Source organism: Pezoporus flaviventris, unplaced genomic scaffold (assembly GCF_033815535.1).
Source record: "Pezoporus flaviventris isolate CSIRO_AGI_PZ_B2104156 unplaced genomic scaffold, CSIRO_AGI_Pfla_v1 ptg000002l, whole genome shotgun sequence".
NCBI lineage: Eukaryota > Metazoa > Chordata > Aves > Psittaciformes > Psittacidae > Pezoporus > Pezoporus flaviventris.
Genome location: NW_026892550.1, coordinates 9,695,121 through 9,708,680, shown reverse-complemented (window position 1 = coordinate 9,708,680; position 13,560 = coordinate 9,695,121). Strand labels below are relative to the sequence as shown.

General features: G+C 37.0%; 1 protein-coding gene across 10 annotated transcripts in view; it reads right to left on the bottom strand.

Annotated features, from left to right (window-relative positions):
• The window catches only part of JAKMIP1 (janus kinase and microtubule interacting protein 1), a 139,965-nt gene that overhangs the window by 24,859 nt on the left and 101,546 nt on the right, over positions 1-13,560 (bottom strand). For 7 of the 10 annotated variants that reach the window (XM_061468850.1, XM_061468851.1, XM_061468843.1 and 4 more), the window contains 5 exons: positions 13,230-13,328; positions 10,162-10,263; positions 7,363-7,416; positions 6,337-6,402; positions 2,802-2,870 (listed from right to left, as the gene is read on the bottom strand). In XM_061468850.1, coding sequence (XP_061324834.1) covers positions 2,802-2,870; positions 6,337-6,402; positions 7,363-7,416; positions 10,162-10,263; positions 13,230-13,328 — 390 coding nt within the window. The remainder of the gene's footprint in view (positions 1-2,801; positions 2,871-6,336; positions 6,403-7,362; positions 7,417-10,161; positions 10,264-13,229; positions 13,329-13,560) is intronic. The other 3 variants (XM_061468889.1, XM_061468905.1, XM_061468860.1) reach the window with 2 other exon arrangements.

Here is a 13,560-nt window from a genome sequence, read left to right as displayed (position 1 = left end):
GACAGGGGTAGAGCAGTTGATGTCATCTACCTGGACTTGTGCAAAGCGTTCAACACTGTCCCGCATGACATCCTTGTCTCTAAATTGGAGAGACATCAATTTGATGGATGGACCACTCGGTGGATAAAGAACTGGCTGGATGGCCCCACGCAAAGAGTTGCTGTCAATGGCTCAATGTCCGGCTGGAGACCAGTAATGAGTGGTGTCCCTCAGGGATCGGTGTTGGGACCGGTCTTGTTCAACATCTTTGTCGCTGACATGGACAGTGGGATTGAGAGCACCCTCAGCAAGTTTGCCGATGACACCAAGCTGTGTGGTTTGGTTGATACCCTGGAGGGAAGGAATGCCATCCAGAGGGACTTTGACACGCTTGTGAGGTGGGCTGATGCCAACCTCATGAGGTTTAACCATGCCAAGCGCAAGGTCCTACAGCTGGGTCAGAGCAATCCGAGGCACAGCTACAGGTTGGGCAGAGAAGAGATTCAGAGCAGCCCTGCAGAGAAGGACTTGGGGGTGTTGGTTGATGAGAAAATGAACATGAGCTGGCTTCAGTGTGCGCTTGCAGCCCAGAAAGCCAACTGTATCCTGGCTGCACCAAAAGGAGCATGACCAGCAGGTCGAAGGAGGTGATCCTGCCCCTCTACTCTGCTCTTCTGAGACCTCACTTGAAGCATCGTGTGTAGTTCTGGTGTCCTCAACATAAAAAGGACATGGAACTGTTGGAACAAGTCCAGAGGAGGGCCACAAGGATGATCAGGGGACTGGAGCACCTCCTGTATGAAGACAGGCTGAGGAAGTTGGGGCTGTTCAGCCTGGAGAAGAGAAGGCTGCGTGGAGACTTCATAGCAGCTTTCCAGTATCTGAAGGGGGCCTGTAGGGATGCTGGGGAGGGACTCTTCATTAGGTACTGTAGTGACAGGACAAGAGGGTAACGGGTTAAAATTTAAACAGGGGAAGTTCAGGTTGGAGATAAGGAAGAAATTCTTTACTGTGAGGGTGGTGGCGTGGTTTAGTGTGAGGTGTCCCCTGCCCATGGCAGGGTGGTTGGAACTGGATGATCTTAAGGTCCTTTCCAACCCTAACTATTCTATGATTCTATATGTGATTTCACCAAATCCACTTATTTAGCCAAAATCTACCTTCAGACATGTACATTTAGGGATCTATTGCTATTATAGACATTTTAGAATATGATACTTCAGGGGTTGGTTGAGAATGACAGGGGTCTGTAGCAGGTCCTGTAGGATATATTTCTCAACCCTTTGCAGACATGTTCAAAACTCTGAAGAATGTAATATGACATTAGACACCATGCTTATGCAATTGAATCCCACTTTGACTACCACTGTGGCATCATTTTCTTATGTGGATTGCAGCAACAGCTGTATGGTTGTTGTAAAGATGCAATACCACAGTCCACTGTGTAACGCACAGTAAAGGACAGGCCTGATCCCAGTGTGCTTACAAGTGTCTGACACCAGAGAAGCAGACTGGTTTGTCCAAGGCTATAGGGAGGGTCAGAGCTACCAGCAGATCCCAGAATAGTAAAGCAGCTGCCCTGATCATGTTGCTTCTCAAAAAGCTATTGTAAAATCTGGCCACAAAAAAGCAAGAGGGAAGGAAACAAGAATAGGATCTCAATCTCTTAACATGGTTTCAAGGACAACTAAACCAGTGGTCAGCCCTTCTAAAAGTCTTATGCTAGAATGTTGTTTCTAAACTACTTTCACAATTGAATGGATCATTGGCAATGCAGACTTTCAGATTGCTGTGCTACAGAAATGCAGAACTACTTAGAGGAAGACTTGAAAATATCACAGATAATAAATGGGAAGATAATAAACCAAGTTAGAACGAAACTGCTGTTTTCCAAATCCTTTTATAAAAGAGTCCAGTATTTGTGGGCACTTTCCCTCTCCAAAACATTTGCATTTTTCCATAACAAGAGTTTACAATAGATAAATACTAAGTGTGGAAAGGATCATATCTATGTTAAAGTAAAACCAGTATGACAGTCTACACTCAGAGACCACAGTCTGAGCACTGCTCTTTTAATTGTGGCCCAAACAGGCACTTCTTCAGTGTCCGTGGGCAAATCACTTAACCTCCCTGGCCCGGTTTTCCATTCTTTAAGAAGAATGTAATGCTGATTGCTTATCTGCCTGTAAAAGGCGTGGCAAGGATTAATCAGTATTTTTAAAGCCATTTGAAGATGAAAAGCACATGCATGTTAAACCAATAAAATCAAACACTCATTCCAAACACTCATGGTTCAACATATGGAAAAATAAGGTCAGTATTACATTAATTTTGTTACGCAAGACAGAACTGCTTTTGAGAAAACATTCTGGTTTTAAGTATGAAGACCTTGGGGCAAGAAAGGACATCTGGAGTAAGAGGTCTCTACAACACATCAAGAAGCTGAATAATAGAAAGCGAAGGAATAGCCTTGGCGGTTTTACTGACATGACCCCAAAAATAAAAAGATGATGCTGTTGCCAGGCAAATTAATACACAAAGCACAAGGACAATTTCACACCATTTGGTTAAAATGCTCTATAAAGCTATGCCTTTGTGCCCGAATTTGTATATAATTTGCTATTTTTGTTCTATGTAGGTTGGACAGTTCCCTCCTAGCCCAAAGAATACAAACAAATGGTTCTAGAACCTCTTGCCTGTTTTACCATGAAGCAATCTCTATTAAGCAGAGAAAGGCAGCAAGTCAACCTTTGAGTAACTTTATAAACACTCCCTTGAGATGAGTTTTAGCTAAATGAATTACATTTTCAGTTATTCCTTACCTTTTCATTCTCCAGATCTAACATCTTCTGTGTCAGGGCAGCTTCTGTCCCCTCTATCTGTTTTAGCCACTACATGAACACAGCAGTGTGAAGAGGAAAAAATAAAAAATAAAAAAGAAAGAGCTTTTAAAAAATGTGCATTGAACATTTTGCAAGTTTGTTGCCATCACTCCGAGGCATTTGCTTCCCCCTTACTATCTATTCACTTTGAAGTTACACATGAATAAGCAGGTTATGAAAACAGCCAGAATGGAGGACTGCAGAAACATACTAAAGTAACATATGGAGGTTGTTTTCCTACAATAAACTATTTTCCCCCTGTAAAGTTGAAGGTACAAAATAGAGTTGGGGCAAGACTGCAAAATAAACCTGATTGTTTTCAGTTTGGTATACTCAGTGCTGCTTTGCCTGATTTGCAAAACCACCATATGGCTTCAGGGCATCAGTCCTACATTTCTCTAGCTGGCAATTCAAACAAAAGACAAGGTAGCAAACTTGATCCTTTGTTTTGCAGTCTGCTGCACCTTTTGTGGGAAGAGGCTCACTTCTAAAACAACAGTAATGTAGAGGGAAAAATGAAATGGACAGACAGATGGAAGTTCATGCAGTGGCTGCTGAGAATCCCTTACCATTCAGGTGGTAAACAAAGCCATCAGAATGAAGAAGAATGGCCATTGCATTCCAAAAGCAAAATTACATATTGTAATGGCTATATATATGTACACAAGGTTATTGCTTAATTACTATCCATCACCAGGATTATACTAATATTCAGCATTTAACTTCATAGGAATGAATAGGAATGCTCAGTTCTGACTTGCTTTATTTCATTTCCTTATTGGACTGCTTACTAACATTAGATTATTCCTATTTATTTTAATTCTTTTCGTAAGGTTGCAGATAAACTTTTTTAATTTAGCATTCTGGTGGATTGAGTTCAGACTCAAAAAATTTAATGACATCTATTTTATTTTTGTTTTAACAAAGATTTAGATTGGAATCTGCAAACGTAAGTTTACAAATAAGCAAAATGTGAATTCATTTTGGACCTTCCATTACTCAAGAGACTGGAGGATAAAAATGGAAACTGTTTTTATCTATTTAGTAGCTTTGTACAGAGCTATGAAAAGTGAACAGGAACACCATATTCCCCAGTGATTGTATATTCATCATCTTTCTTTTCTTCATTTTGAAGGTAACAGACTGAAGATATTCCTAAGGAATGCCTCATCGCTGGTAAAGGAGTCAGCAATACAGTGAGCATTCTGAACCGTTGAAATCAGTAGAATGGGAAGTCTTCATCATCTCTCACAGCTACCCTCTATATTTGCAAATAAGTGTTTATTTACAAGAATTAGAGGTCTAATTTTATTTTAAGGTATGAACGATATGCAAAACTAAAGGCTGATTCTGATCTTCTTTGCCTGTAAACCTTTCTGGAACCAAAGACAAGAAAGAGACAACCATGTATTTTAGGAGTTAGTTGTAATCAGTCATAGCATTCAAAATAAGATTCTGGAATTGTGCCAGCAGAACCCAGAAACTTTCCTTGCCTGGCAGCTTTATTTCCAAAAGATCAGTTCTGGTGGCCAAGTGTAATGGATGTGATCTAAATAATCACTGACTGTGATTAATTAGCACATGTGAACATAACTATTACAAAGTCTATGTCTGTAATACCAAAATATCTTACTATGAGATTATTATATATGATAGTTTATTGTAATTAAGACACTATAGGAATGCACAAGAAGAGCTGTCTGGCCCTTATTTAAAGGGACATCTGAGATGGTTACCTTACTCTGGAGGAGGCAGCGGAGGTGCTTTAAATTTCCTTTAATCCAAATTCAGTATATGCATCCAATACAATTTATGTTAAAACAATTATCCAGTCTTACTTAGCAGATTTTGTCTGATTTTTTTTTTTTCTGTATTATGAAATGTGGTATTGTGTTCATTTTATTAAGGACAGCATAAGGCTGGTTTCTGTTATCCTGTCTTTTAGTAAACTTTGGACACAGTAGTTATTGAGAAACTCAGAGCCATTTGATTAGCTTGTACCTTAAACGTACACCAGGAAAAACAGGAAAAGGCTTCCTGCTTCTCAGAGTATCCTCTTGATTGAATTTGTTATCAGCTTGGACTTATCAGGTTACTGTGAGGGACTTTGCAAAAACCCACAGATAACACAAACTATTTTCATCTCGTTCTTTAAATGTCATCTATTTACCTATACAAAAAAAACCCTGAAATCTCCATTTTTCTGATGGAGTGTTCAATTTCTGTAGTAACCAGATTATCTGATAAAATCACAAAAATTTTGTTAAGACAAATTAGAAACCTTTGTCAAATGGAAAAAAAAAAAGAAGAAAAAGAGTGTAGTTAAACTATAAACCAATTTTACCATAAAAAAACCAAAGCCTCCACTGTAATTGTATGCTTCTATTTTTTTAAGGAAATGTTTCAGCTGCCAAAGCTTCCAGTCCCTTACTGCTGTGATTAGTTGCTACTGGAAATAATTTATAGATTACAAGGTCTATGCTCTATTCTGCACCACTCTTACAAAAATTAAACAAACTCCCTAATCCCAGTTGTACTTTCTGCACAAGCACTAACTGACTGGAGCAATGATAAACTAATCCAGTTCCTGAAGTGTGGCCACTAGCTCACGTTTGTGTACGGGGCCTATGATCATCACCTCATTTTAATGCTATAACACAACTAAAAGTATAGGGATTTTAACACTTTTCCTTATTTTAATTTTGTTTATATTAATTAGTCACTTAAAATCAATGATTATGAAATTACCTAATTTAGATTATCTACATTAAGGTATTTGTGTAAGTAGATAATCAAAAGTATAACACTTGAGGTAATTATTAGAAAATGCTCAAGTTTTAATTTTGAAGTTCTGATTCTGAATTTGAAAAAAAAAATGTATCTAGGAAAGATTTAATAGAAGCCTATGAAAAGGACAGACAAGGCTTATTCAGATTAAAGAGGAGAGTTCTAAATGTCGTCTTTAGTCATATACAGATTTTATTCACTGTAATGGAGAGAGTCATGCAGAAGTAAGTGACCCGACTGACTACCTATCTTGTACAAACTGCTTCTTTGCTGTCTATAAGATCTCTAACTTACAGAGGAAAGGAACACAGGAGCTTTTTCAGTCGTACAAAGAAATAAACTCAAACTGGACCATGGGTGTAGGATTTACAGAGGACTTCACAGCACCCTGTTCCTGTAGAGCTGAGGACACTGGCACTTCTGAGAATTAAGTATCTTTTGTCAAGTGTCTTCTTAGTACTTTATGCTAAGGGAATGTCTCCAGCATGTTTCCATTTTTAAATTGTGTTTATTTTGTAAGTTTGATTTTACCTCAAGACATCACAATCCCAACAGTCATGTAAGGATGAATACTTGCTCCAATCCAGACAACCTGAAGAGAAAAGTCATGCTTCCCTGGCACAATTATGTGATATCTTGAAAGACATGGTCAGCCTTTAGACAAAGAAAAATCTTTAATGAATTCTACCTTTTCACACAGGGAAAGCACAGTCCCAGCTTGGATTATTGCAACCTGTTCTTCATTTCTCAAATTCTAAAATACAAAAAGATGCATTTTAATTGGATTTTAAATTCATCCTTTAACACAGCAATAAATTTAACTGTACTTGAAAGAATAAATCAGCTGTAACATTTAGGATTTTATTTCAGTACACCACTCTCCATAACACTTTTCAAATGGTTCATTATTCAGTGAAAATGAAGTGGTTTCTGACAGGGCTTTTGAAATTTCTATTTATCTTCCCTCCCCCAGGGCAGAAAAATGCCTGTTCACTGGAATATAGCCCTGCAGCAAGTGAACCACCCCCTCATGCACTTCAGAGCTAGGCTTCCCACTAACGAAAGCAATGCAAAGAAAGAGCAAGCACCACAGAAACCTCCACAGAACTTTCAACATAAAAAAAGTAAATCTGGATCTTAAAATTAGTATTATAAAGACCTAAAACTGCTGTTAAAGCTACCTAGAAACTGGACCCAACTCCATGGATGTTTCTGTCCCAACTGCATGACCAGGACTTTATGATTTATTTGGCAATAGACGAGAAAGAAAGGGAAGAAGTTATCCTTGTCCTTTCTTCCACAAAATCCACTCCTGGCAGAAGCATCCTTCACAGTAATAGGTGATACTACTGCTTCTCAAGAGGGAAACTTCAGGAATAACTTGGTCTGGCTTTGTCTTAGTTATGATTTTTCTCCCCTAACTTGTATTTTTTCCCTTTGTCTCCTACAGTGCTTTTTTTCCATGTCGTTCAGCTAAAATCAAATCCTCTCTTGAGAAAATACATTTTTCACTAGCATTTGTTTAACTGAAAGGTTTTCTTTCAAGTTTGTAAATGTAATAACTAACAGTTCCTATTGTTCTTACAAACATAGCCATATAAAAATCGTACTGTGCATTTTCTTGAATATTATTTGTGGGAAAAAAAAACCCAAACAAACCTGCTTTAAAATAACCATAAAACTAGAGGTATATTTGAAATTTAAAATTTGTTACCCCATTATCTCCAAGAATATCTAGCTTCTTCATAAGTTCAGAAATATTCACATCCTGAAAAAGATGTTCAACATTTACTTTTTATAAAGTGGGTGAGAAACAGTTTTTACATGCTACATTTTGTGTATCTTTTTATTCACTTCTGCATGCAAAAAGACTTGAAATGTAAATAAGTGAAACATTAGTTCTGCATCACAATTACAAAAGAGTTATTGATATTTTCAGAGACAAAACCAAATGTCACTCTTTATTATAGCAAGCAAGCTGGATGCCTGTGTATGAGGGCAGAATGTTCCTGTGCCATTCACATTTATCATCCTGCTGATGTATGCAGATGAAAGATCAAAAGTGATAAAGAGGCTTAAAGGACTTGTTTTCTTTTCTATTTGGAATGGAGCATCAAGCACATCAGGCTACAGAAGGTAAATGGAGAGAGAACATGAACAATATAATCACTAAGAAGGTCTGTTGTGTGGCTTGGATTTTATTTTCTTTGCTAAACATGAACGTGGCAGTTCAAATCAGCCTTACAGTGGCAGAAGGGTATATGCATGGTGGACTGAATATGCCCTTCTGAATCTAATAACTCACAACATTTGGGAGTAGAAAGACGCATTTCTCTGTCAGTCAGCTGCCAGACCCCCAAAAGCAGTGAATAAATAAAAGTGGCTGGAAAAAATCATGAAAATATGCTAATCCCATTTTCCTGAGCTAGCCCGAGTATAGTCCATAACTTAATATGGACCAGGAATCATTCTCATTGACTTTGCATGCAGCTGTACTACTTGAAGATAGTAAGGCTTGAGAGCAGGTGCAAAGACCAGTTCATGTTAGTCCAAATGCTTAAAACATATGTATAAATCAAGACAGCCTTTTTAAAAGCTGACATCCTTCTACTCATAATCAACATTTCTTGGAAGAGGCCAGCATTTCACAGGGCTGTGTCTTGGCTCACTAATTTCATGAGTTGCAGTATGCAACATGCTGGTTGGCATCTATGTGTTATACAACTGTATTTTGTCAATAGTCAGGATTATCAATCTTTAAAATTTTGTAAAGCTAAATTAGTTATGCTTGCAAATTACACCAGAATATACTTGCTCATTATCTTTTACCCAACAGACTCCAGAGAGAAAGACTTAACAAGGAATGGAAGATTTCCTGAAGACCAGGCACAGACGTAGGAGAGAACCTACAAATTAGTCCCTCCTGGCTCAAAAAAAGGAATAGCGTTGTGTCTACGTTTGTCCATCCTGAGAAGTCCCTCCTCTTCTTCCTTCTCTCTCCAAAAACTTCAGCAGTGTCTCCAAATGTTACATTAACTATTAAACAGTGCACATCACTAATTTTAGAATGGTGCACAGCTTAATACACACTTGTGTTTGGATTGGTATCAAAAGCAAAACTATTGATTATGATCAGCATTGACAATGTTGAATGGAAACTTCCTTAACTATCAATTATACTGGTGAAGAGTGGAATTCAGTAAGACATACAAGTTCCCGCACCTATTGAGCCAGAAGTACTGATTCTAATTCGTTTATTTCCATGATGAAGCAAATAAGAGGATTTGGAAACCAAATCAGATTTTGCATCATTTCAGAATCAAATTTGCTACTGATAGCTAACAATTTGAAAAGGCACTGAAAACCAAGTCAACAATTTCAGTATGCCCATATTAGTTGACTGCCCCAGCTCCCGGGTAAGTGAACTGAAAGGCAGATTGAAAAAAGCTTACCTCTCTTTAAGAATGCAACAAACAAGAATAGAAAAAAAGTACGAATTCTAGATCCTGGTAAGCTGTACCAGCCACAGCCAACACACAAACTAGAATAATAGATAAGCTAAAAAGCAGATGTTGTATTCCATGGAGGCTGTATTTGAAATGTAAATAAGTTAAACAATGACTCAGCATCGTTTGGGAAAAGACTACCCAGTCAAACCTGTAGGTAAGAATCAAGTTTCTGCTTTTTTCTCTTTTGGATTACTCAGCTAGCCAGCAATATGCAGCCTGCAATTTATTTTTAGTATTGTGCTTATTAAAGCACTGAATAGAAACAAGCCTTCTATAAGAGGACTTGTAAACACAAGTACAATACAAGCAAGTGCCATGGAGCGTAGGACAGAGATATTCTGCTTTAGTTACTGTTGTGCAACATTGCTAGCAAAGAAAGCCTGAATTCAGTCTTAGTGAACCAGCATACAAATTCATTTGTATAGCTAACTTTTTTAAGGGAGGACATACATGAAAAGAGTAACTCTTGCTTCCTCATAGCAGAAGCAAACCAAGTGAGATTGGTTTGCTCTAAAATGAAAGACAGACTCTCACTTATTTCAGTGAGTTTTGGATCACACACGTCTTGTTACAAGGCCCTGGCCTAGACAAGTAAGCATATTAATTCAACAAACTGAGTGCACAGGTGCTTCGTTAAATCTGGTCTAAAATAATAAAAGAATGCCTTAGATAAAAACATTTAAAATCAAGAACAAAGTACTGTAGCAAGCCTGACAATGAATCCCATCAGCACCCACATTGTTCCTTGTAATGATTTGATAGCAGTACCTTAGACTAGATGTAGACTATCTTGACAGGCCAGCCTTCATTTTTGCTAATGAATTCCTCACAGACTACCAGACCATGTTCTTATGAAACCATTTCCCCAGTCAAAAATATCTTTCCTTACTACATTTATTCTTTCAGATTTTCTTTGCAAAGAGCAAACCATTTATTTGGATATTGAGTTAGTCAGTCCAAAACCATTCCTAGCTATCCAACTGTTACTAATATTCTACGTATACCTTTATTCCTTCCTGCTGACAGAACAGTTGAAGAGCACTTCCATTGTTTTCAGGGAAGGTGGTTATTTGAAGATTAAATGCCGGCGACCTTCGTTCTCTCTCCTGAGGAAAGATTTTGTTTAAAAATAACACGTGTGATTATATGTAAATGTTTATTTCCCACGTCTACAAAACATGCTTGTACATTACAAAGGAAGATTCCTATTGATATTCCAAATACACGGTGTATCCTCTTACTTTCCTTTTACCATATTTGAAGGATTTTGGCTTTAACTAAGCACAAAATCAGAGTTATCTTCCAACTAATTTTGTGCACACACACTTTCTGCAAGGTTAACCAAACTTTGCAGAAAGAAACTTGTGCAAAGAAACCTTTGCATGCTGGCCATATAACTGACTGGAGTCCTAAAATACCCTGCAGATATTTATGTTAATTGTAATCTTATTTAACTACTGCTGTCTTTCATGGAACAAACAACAACTTAGAAAGAAGAAACTGCAGGCAAAAAAATTAAACTGAATCATAAAATAGTATTGTCACTGAAGATTTTCTCAGTAAAATTAAAGCTGTGTATCTGCTCCCTGTTTATTCTTCAACTAAGCTTTCTACTAGAGCATGTAAAATCCCCAGTCCTATTCACTGTGCAACCTAGGACATTGGAATATTCTGAAAAGCAGCACTAACCTACACTGATTCTTTGGGCCACAACTAAAAAGTATAAACACCCATTTATCTAAAACCATAATATTGTTGAAACTCATCCAGCCCATCTTCTTGATTTTCATGCATTTCTTCAAAATACCAACCTATTATTGTTGCAGAAGACAGAAATACAGTAAACTGATACATAGGCATTTTTACTTAAGTGTAAATGTGCTTGTGAAAATGACTGTATTGAAAGCTCTGGGCAACCAAGGTACTGGGTCTTACTCTCAATTCTCTGTAACCATGGGAACCTGAGTAAGGAAAGTCAGATTTCCTCTCCACATTACATGAAGAGGGACTGGCAATAAGAGCTTCAGTTTCCAACAGTACAATGAGAGAGTTCTACTGCAAATATTTGAGTTCCTATGACCATCCGTGCAGGTGCTTTAATTGATATGGCAAGTGGGCTGCATCCATTTACTGAAGCAAGCTACTGAGCATGGCGAGTCTTGTCCATTAACTGGCTTAAACCTAACTCAAGCTACAACAGAGGGGAAAAAAAATATATCACTGTACTCTGTATGTTCCCCGAACCCCATAAGCTCTGTTTTAATTAATATTTTTGCAAACCAAACCCAGAAACTTAATTCTGATTTCAATTCAGTTACCATTTTAGGTTTTTTTAAAAAAGATAATTAGTTGCTATTGCATTAAACTCACCTGAATTTGCTTGCATTAACTGATGGAAACAAAATGGTTGCTTTTTACTGTAGCTTAATTCTCATCTGAAATAACTGAATTACTCTCAAAAAAGTTACTGCCCTGACTACCAGAAGCAGTCATTATTTCAGTCAAGCATTCACACTGTCAGTCTACATGCTTGCCCACTAAGGGGAAAAAAATTTATTCTTGCAATCACACAAAAATGCTTCCACTGTTATTCTATGAAACAAGTCTTTAAGACTTGGCACATGGCGAAACTCTACACCTCACACTGAGCTGGTTTTCATGTGATTCTTCCACGTGAAAAATACATTAATGAAGGATGTGTTGAAGCACTTCTTTTTTTCCTTTTGTTAAAGAAAATCTTTTGGATTGCTTTACTTCTAAGAACACTTAAACTTTAGGAAACAATTTCTAGTGTAACAACTGCCAATTCAAATGCAAAACATTCAGTATCTTACTTTACAATTGCTTAATAAAATATAAAAAACTGTATTAGAAAGCATGCTACTTTACCTGAGCATCTACTGAAATTCTAATAACCTACATTCATAGTTTTGAATATAATGGGCTATAACATGAAAATATATGGTTGATAAATGATTAAGAAAAGAATAAGAAATGTCAAAGACAAAAAGAAGAATGTCTGCATAACAGGAAGAGACAACATTTTCATCTTTATCAGAAGTTATACATGCCAAGATTTTGGGTAAAACGTGCTGTGTGATGAAAATTATGAAGTGACAATGACAGTTTTCTTGGAGAGTTTATTCTAAATGGTGTTAGGAATGCTGGTGATCTTTGAAACTGAACAACATGTGATCAGGCAATACAACCATGTGACAGCTGTGCATCGCACACAACTGGTTTAGTGTTATTAAATTCAACATGGGCCCCATTTACGTGCTTTCGACTCTAATCGCAGGCTATGTGTTCAAATTTTTATTAACAAATAATTTTGCTGCTATTTCATTTATGCATAGTATAAAATTTGTTTGCTATGACAATATACTACTTTCAGGTACAGAAGTTGTACTTGTGCTTCACCACTGATGTTTTCAGAGGGTTTTTTTCCATTTTTCATTGATTAAGGCCAATTATTTCCACTCCATGACCATTTTATACCATGAGAAAATGGATTTCAGGTAAGACAAATTCTTTAAAAGCTGCTATCAAAATGTGTTCTTTTAAGATAATTTTGCGTCATATTAATGTTGTCAATCTTAAATCAATGTAATTAAAAGCAGTTACACATTGATGTGATGGATGTGTCAGATCTTTAGTCAGATCACTGCATGCAAGACGTAAGAAGGTGTGTTAATTTAAATGATGCCAACCAAGGCTGTAGTATACATACCAAGTGATTTTACATGCAGGAAAGGAGCAGTTATGGAAATGAAACAAATAAAAAAGGCAAAATATTGCAAAACAAAATATTTTATTAGATTAAAAACAAGCTATATGCAATATATATTAGCTATATTACATCTTTATAAACATTAGTGAGCACTCTCTCCAAAACACATTAAGGCAGTGGCATCAATTTTGTTATCCCAAGGTACAACATTTAAAAAATAGATACCGAAGTGACTTCCCTTAAACATGCACCAGACATCAGTAATCTTTACAGGAATTTCAGCTTGGGTTCAAACATAATTTCTGCTCCATTTGAGAGTTTGCAACAGAGAGAATCTCTTACTTCAAGCTCTAGCACTCTGAACTCTAACAGCTCATTCTGGTCTTTTGCATCTTGCATCTCATTCTTCAGCTGATGCTCTTCTTGTTCCATTCTGTAAATCTATGAGACAGATAACATCACAACATCCCATAAGCAATAGGAAAGATATTGTACATAGTTACAGGCCAGAGGTTTAGACAAAACTGTTAATTATTTCAGTTTCTCTTTACATGTTGGGTCATGTCTTGGAGATAGACAAGGAACAACACAGCAGAAAGTATTTGTGAGAACTGTCAGCAGAAAATAGTCAACGTTCTCTTAGAATAGTAGTCTGAAAGTAGTACGAAAAGTG